This window comes from Geotrypetes seraphini, chromosome 3 (genome assembly GCF_902459505.1).
Source record: "Geotrypetes seraphini chromosome 3, aGeoSer1.1, whole genome shotgun sequence".
Classification (NCBI taxonomy): Eukaryota; Metazoa; Chordata; class Amphibia; order Gymnophiona; family Dermophiidae; genus Geotrypetes; species Geotrypetes seraphini.
Window position 1 is genome coordinate 319,261,845 of NC_047086.1, and position 7,699 is coordinate 319,269,543.

The window sequence follows — 7,699 nt, forward strand, 5'->3', positions numbered from 1 at the left end:
TTATGACCTCGTAATACAAGGACCCCTTGGTCTTAGAAGTATAGGGTTACAACCTCTCCAGCCCCACGCTGGCTCTGTAATGTTAACAAAATAAATAAAAAAGACTTTTCCTCTCTTTTTTAGGTCCTAGTTCACGCTTGCTGTCTAACACCAGCTATGGCAGGATACATTTCAAATCTGACAGAAAAAAAAAATATTTCTTCTACCTTTTGTTGTCTGGTCATTATTCAAATCATGTTGGTCCCAGGCTCTGGTTGTCTTCTGATAACTCACTTGCCAGGGTCTCCTACCCATTTGTCATTTCCTTCTTTTTCCATGCTAACCATCCATCTTCCATCTCTGTCCTCCCCTTCCATTTCCCTTCCCTCCCACGGAGGTCTGGCATCTTTCCTTTTTTTCATCTCCATCCCTGCAGCTGCAGCGATGGACCCCACCATCCCCAGATCATTTTCTCAACTACTCTTTCATCCAGCATCTCTCCCTCCTTCCCCACCACCCCAGGGTCCACAATCTCTCCCTTTCTCTTCACAACTACCCTCCTATCCAGTATCTCTAACCCCCAATCCACACCATCCTTTGTGTCCAACTCTCCGTTTCTGTTCCTTCCCTCCCTCCATCTCATTGTCCACCATCTCTCTTCCTCTCCTCTGTTTTTAGACCCATTATTTCTTCCCCTCCCCCCACCCTCAATCTGCCATATACATGTCTCTTTGGACCCCTCCTTCTGTGTACTTCTACACCAAGGTCCCTCCCCCCCGAAGGCCTGTATGTTTTCCCCTTTCTTTCTAGCGTCCTCAGGCTTCCCGGTCTCACCTTCAAAGCAGCCTGCAGAAGATCGTCAGTCGGCTGTAGCAATCCTAGCAGGCTGCTGTTAGCCTCCGCAGCACATTCCCTTTGCCGCAGTCCCACCCCTTCTCTAATGTACGGGACCAAGGCAGAGGGAATGTGCTATGGAGGCCACAGTAGCCTGCTAGGATTGCTACAGCCGACTTGCGATCCTCTGCAGGCTGCTTTGAAGGTGAGACCAGGAAGCCAGGAGAGAGATGGTGGACAATGAGATGGAAGGAGAGAAGGAACAGAGTATTTTCTCGTATGCCAAATTTAATTACCCCATGGTCTAACTGCTCTGAAAATGAGCCCCCATTTCTCCTAAGTTTGAGAGATATGCTCTTAAATTGTCCTCTTTGAAAATTTACTGAGTTCCCATGTTTATATACATAAGAACATAAGCATTGCCTCCGCTGGGTCAGACCCGAGGTCCATCACGCCCAGCAGTCCGCTCACGCGGCGGCCCAACAGGTTCAGGACCTGCACAGTACTCTTCTATCTATACCCTTCTATCCCCTTTTCTAGTAGGAAAATGTCCAATCCTTTCTTGAACCCCAATACCGTACTCTGCCCTATTACGTCCTCTGGAAGCGCATTCCAGGTGTCTACCACCCGTTGAGTAAAGAAGAACTTCCTAGCATTTGTTTTGAATCTGTCCCCTTTCAACTTCTCCGAATGCCCTCTTGTTCTTTTATTTTTCGAAAGTTTGAAGAATCTGTCCCTCTCTACTCTCTCTATGCCCTTCAAGATCTTGTAAGTCTCTATCATATCCCCTCTAAGTCTCCTCTTCTCCAGGGAAAAGAGTCCCAGTTTCTCCAATCTCTCAGCGTATGAAAGATTTTCCATCCCTTTTATCAGACGTGTCGCTCTCCTCTGAACCCTCTCTAGTAACGCCATGTCTTTCTTAAGGTACGGCGACCAATATTGGACGCAGTACTCCAGATGCGGGCGCACCATCGCCCGATACAATGGCAGGATAACTTCTTTCGTTCTGGTAGTAATACCCTTCTTGATTATACCTAGCATTCTATTCGCTCTCTTAGCGGCCGCTGCGCACTGTGCCGTTGGCTTCATTGTCATGTCCACCATTACCCCAAAGTCCCTTTCTTGGGTACTCTCTTTCACTAACATCCCTCCCATCGTATAGTTGAACGTCGGATTTCTGCTTCCCACATGTAATACTTTGCATTTCTCAACATTGAACTTCATCTGCCATCTCGTCGCCCATTCTCCTAGTTTGTTCAAGTCCCTTTGCAATTCTTCGCAGTCCTCTTTAGTCCGAGCTCGACTAAATAGTTTGGTGTCGTCTGCAAATTTTATTATCTCACACTTCGTCCCTGATTCTAGATCATTTATGAATATATTAAATAGCAGCAGCCCGAGCACCGAGCCCTGCGGGACCCCACTCGTTACCCTCCTCCAGTCCGAGTAGTGGCCCTTCACTCCTACCCTCTGTTTCCTACTCGCCAACCAGTTTCTGATCCATCTATGTACATCTCCTTCCACCCCATGATTCTTCAGTTTCCGGAGTAGGCGTTCATGGGGCACCTTGTCAAAGGCTTTTTGGAAATCTAGATATATGATGTCTTTGGGGTCTTCTTTGTCCATCCGTTTGTTAATTCCTAAACTTAGAAGCATAAAAAGTAGCCGGCAACAGCAGTGGATTTAATGTGAGGAAAAAAATTAGGAGCTTGTTCCTGTATTTCAGCACTAAGTTTATAAATTAAGCTCATATTACTACTACTATTAATTATTTCTGGAGCGGTACCAGACGTACACAGTGCTGCACAGAGTCACAAAGGAGACAGTCCCTGCTCGAAAGATCTTACAATCTAAACAGATAAGACAGACAAACAGGATGCCAGGGTGAGGAATACGGTTGGGGAGGAGGGAAGGATGGTTATGCACTGAAGGCTAAAACAAAAAGGTGAATTTTCAGTCTGCTTTTAAACAAGGGAAGGGGTGTAATGGACGAACTCGTAAATCTAGTTAAATGAATAGTAGGCCTAAATTCATAAGTATATAACTTTTAAGCTCCTAAATTTTCAATTAAAAACTTAGGGGTCCTCTTACTAAGGTGCACTGATGGATTTAGCATGAGCTAAATGCTAAGAAGTCCATTTTATATCTTTGGGCATCTTAGCATGTGGGCTAATAGTTAGTTAGCGTGCATGCACTAAATCAGTTAGCATACCTTAGAAAATGGACCGCTCCTGTTTGACTGAAAATAGGGCATAAATTTAGGAGCCTAAATCTAGGAGCTCAGCTTTTCTTGAATACCAGGGCCATTGTCTTAGTTTGTTTTCTAGTGTATCGTGGATCAGTTATGTTAATATGTCTGAGATATTCTCAAAGGTCTTATAAAATCTAGTTTATCTAGCCTTATTAAATGTATTGTTAACTTTCCATGTTAGCCTATGTTCTCTTACAAAATGTATTTCTGTTTTAATTAGGTTAAGGAATTTGATTCAATATCTCGTTTGGACCAGTGGCTTACCACTATGCTGCTTCGCATCAAAAAGTCAATTCAAGGGGATGGAGATGGTGATCTAAAATGAACTGCTTAAGATATTTGTGGCATGCAGCCTGGCGCTTAATACTCTGTCTTGTGTCTGGCTGTTGGGTTCTTGATACAGATAGCTTGATTTATTTTCCTGAGAACCAAATGATAATGTGTATTGTTCAGTACCCCTGTGTCTGTGTTTTAATGACATGGATGAATAATATATATATTAAGGGTCTTCACTACCTGTCTCTCTTAATATTGTAATGTTTCCTTGTGAGTTGGTTGGGAAAGATAAATTATTTATAATTGGAAGTCATCTGATCCTTGTGTACTCTACTGTAAAGCTAAATATCAGGAAAAAAACAACAACAATTTATTATGTTAGGGGAGAAAAGTTTTGTGAAACATGAGAGATTTATCAGATGCCTGGTGCATTACGTTAAGTCTTCATATACATTTATTTCTCTGAAGACAAATGGGATAGTTCCCACAAATGATTGAGCTCATCCGATAAAGTCCAAGTGAGAGAAAATGTAAAAAATCCCCCACAACCTCTCAAAGCTGTTAAACCTTTCTAGAGTGCTAGTGTCAGGGTTACCTTAGTTGTTATTTCAGAGCCCAGAGGTCATATCTGTCAATCTGCAGTGAGGTACATCATGTGCTTTTTTTCAACGATTTCTGGCATTTTTTAATCAGGCTGCCACATCTTTGCGCTCTTTCTCCATTAGACCACCCTAGTTAGGGTGTGTTTTGGGGGTTTTTTGTCAAGTTTTTCCTGATTTTTGGCACAACCGTGTCCTGCATTGGCCTTAATTGGTCTGTTTTTTCAACTTAGTCATTTGATTTCACTGCATGTGTTTTTCATCCAGTGTCGCAGAGGCCAAAGACCCCAGACCCCCAGCAGTATCAGAGTGAAGGCAGTGCAGCTGGACTATGTCTGACCAACACATACAAACTTTGTCTGTTATACCTCAGACCTGAATGTGACATTCCTATCAAAAGATGATGCTTGCATTTTTTATTTTGTTGACTCCCCTCCCCAAAGGCCTTGGAACTGCATCAACCATTGAGAATGCATTGACATAAGAAAAGCATCAATCCCCCTCAAAGCTGTGCATTGAGACTGACCATTGTTGACATATTGCCTTATGATGAGAATTCTGCTGCATTAATGTCAGTCCTTTGTATATGATGCTGGAAGCTGTGAGATCTTGGTAACTACCATTCCACCTCCCAGGCACCTCTGCAAAGAGAAACATTCATCCTGGAGGAATCCAGCGGTCTTCAGGGACCAACACCTTAAGTGATTAAGAGGACGTTGCCTCTCCTTCTGCACCCTGTTCTTCAGGGAGGAACTGGACCAGAAAATTCAGGAGATGTGTAATCGACATCTGACAAAGACTGCTGCATCTTTACCCACTGCATTGGCACCAATTTCAAGGGAGGCTCAGCTGGTTTTGCAGTCTGTCTGAGTCTAGTATTGATGGGGCGGTATCCAATGGTATTTGCATCAGTGCCATCTGCTCCAGTGTCTATCTCCAGTACTTCAGAACAGGATGCTTTGCTGAGACACTGGTTTGCATTGATGTCTGAACTCCAGTGGGTACTAATCTCCCCTCAAGCCCCTCGCCTCCTCAGAAAAGAAAAAAAGCCTCCTTAAAGGGCTTTTCCTTTATTGATTTTGTAAGGAAAATGCCAAGGCCCATTCTATTTAAATTAGAGGAGGCAGCTGATCTTAAGAAAGAAATGTTGGGAATCCTCCAATTTCTCAATCGCTCTCACCCCTACTCCTCCCCAAGAAAGGGGTGTCACTGCCTGTTTTCTTCAAATATGCACAAAGAAAGCATGAGATACCCCTACTCCATGCAACTTGTAAATAAGAAGGCTGATTTTATGTAGCGAGTCCAGAAAAGAACCCTACTCTTCAGTGCCGTCTGCAAGGAACACATACAATATCTTATATCCTGGATCTCCTTGAGAAGAAAGGCTTTTTTATTTATAGCTTCTTAACAGCTCATGGGCCATTACATGCAAAATATTCTGGACAATGTAGAAGGTTTACAAGAGAAATGTGATGATCTTAGATTTTTAGTGGATAGGGCAAAGAAGTTGGAAAACACTTGGTTAGATCAACCTATAATATTTTGGAGACAGCATCAAGATCTTCTGCCTTGGGTATCGAAGTCTGCTGATTCTCATTATTGTGGGCTTTATATACAAGATGAAAAAAAACTTGCTGCCATACTCTGTAAGGGAGATGACCTCTTTGGGGAAAAGGTCAAAGAAGCAGTTGATCAGATTAAAGTCCACTATTCAGCTTTCAGACCTTCTTTTCAGCTACTTTCTACCACTCACTTCATCTAGGAGGAACTCAAATGAGCATCAAAGAGATACCTTGAGCACCAAAAAGGCATTATCTTCTCTCTCTTCCCTGACTCAACAACACAGACCTTGCTCTTCCCTCAAACAGAAAAAAGTCCTGAAGACAGAAAGCTCCTTAGCTGAAATCTGAAACAGGATTTTGATGGCAGATGTAGACAGTATTCTAGAGAATCTTCCTGTTGGAAGAAGGCCAAAGTTTTTACATACATGTAGAAAGCATAACATTAAATACTTGGATTAGCAAAATAATATGGAACAGATACTTACTAATAATAATCGCAATAGCACTGGTCTCTAAATGGGAGGAAAGTTCCTTTAATAGTATATCTTGATTCTGGAACTTTGTGCATGACCCTCTGGGTGGCATTCTGGTGGCTTTTCCAGTGATCATAACTTGTAACATTGTGAACCCCTTTGGTTTGTATGTATTGGGAAATATGGCATGTAAATGTTTTAAATAAATTAAGTAATATTTCAATGGGGAAACTGCAGGGATTTCATTCCAAGTTCTTCCTGATCAGTAAGGAAACAGGAAGATGATTTCCCATCCTAGATCTAAAGGCCTTGAACAAATATATTTTATGATCAAATAATTTTTATTGAGCCAAGAAAGTACAAGAATACACAACAGAACAGCAATACAGCAGTTAAGAAGTGTAACAAAGATTCCCGAACGTCCCCAACATCCCTCCCCAGGGCACCCATCTCAAGAGTGTAGAGGTCAAGAAAGTTGGCCAAGAATGAAACACAAGCAGGAAACAGAACCAAGTCAGCTATTTAACAGTCTGCATTGGGCCATTGGCGTCAAAGTTTCCCAAAAGGGTGCCATGTAGCTTGACAATATATTCCACGTGCTGAGGAAATGTCTGCAATTGTCAGCGCTCCCATGCCAAAAGATTAATAATCTGAGTCTTCCATAGTGGGAGAGCAGGGGCATCAGAATCCAACCATCCCAGGAGAATGCAACTTGGAGCTTCCAAAATTAACCATTTGAGGAAAGCACTCATGCCTTGTTGTCGAGGATGTTGAGGGGTCTGCAGGTCAACAAATATATTTTAAAGTAAAGATCAGAATGGTTTCCCTAGACCAGGGATCGGCAACCTTTTTATTCAAAATGTTTGACCCAAGATTTACAAAGAGCTGCAAGGTATAACTTCTCTCCCCTCCAACCCCTTGCAGAGCTCTGCATCTCCCCTCCCAAGCCCTGCCCCTCCCCCCAATCCTTACCAAGGTTCTATCCCATCTCCAGGCCCCAACCCTTTAATCTCCCTCCCAACCAATGTTCCCTCTAAGCTGTGCGCTTGTGCGCGCGCACACAACTTGCCAAACCCACGCACACAAATTAAAATAGTGCGCACAAAAAATAAATTTTTGCCTAAAATGATTTTCACTGCTAAAATGAAATGTTGCAGAAGACCAGCTGTTCTAATTTCCCATTTATCACATTTATTGAAGCGCTATAATATAAATTTTAAGTCATTCACTTGATTCCGTTATCTTTGGCAGTTGAACTTGACACGTCACGTGCCCCATAGGGCCATAGCCTATGGCCCATAGGATATGAAACACTTCCAATTCTTTGACTTCCTGAAGTTCTGCCATATTGTTTATTTCGTGGAATCGTAGTGTGCAGCATGGTACTGCAGTTGTATAACTGTATTCGTTTATTAAATTGCAACCAGATATAACTCTTAAAATGTCTAAACCGCGAATGGTGAAAAGTATAAAACGCAAGAGAGCTGCAACAGCTTTTAGGTCTGAATGGCTTGAAGAAAATTGTTGAAACGGAGACACCGGAATCTCGAAATACAATGCTGTGTTCGACTGTGTGAAATATTTACCTATGACGAAGATGATGGAGTTAGTGTGTTGTTTATTGTCAAGATGCCAAGCAACTGGAAAATTCTCTACTGGAAAAATATGGGATGATGTTTGGAAACTGGACTTTCTGAAACGCCATCTATCAAGTAAATCTCATACCGA

The 7,699-nt window shown here is 42.4% G+C and overlaps 1 protein-coding gene across 1 annotated transcript in view; it reads left to right on the forward strand.

Moving 5' to 3' along the window:
* NAPB (NSF attachment protein beta) overlaps nt 1-7,168 on the forward strand; it is a 69,348-nt gene extending 62,180 nt beyond the window's left edge. The window contains exon 11 of the mRNA XM_033939838.1: nt 3,282-7,168. Within this exon, the coding sequence (XP_033795729.1) occupies nt 3,282-3,386 (105 nt within the window). The 3' untranslated portion in view covers nt 3,387-7,168. The remainder of the gene's footprint in view (nt 1-3,281) is intronic.
* Nucleotides 7,169-7,699: the final 531 nt, after the last annotated feature.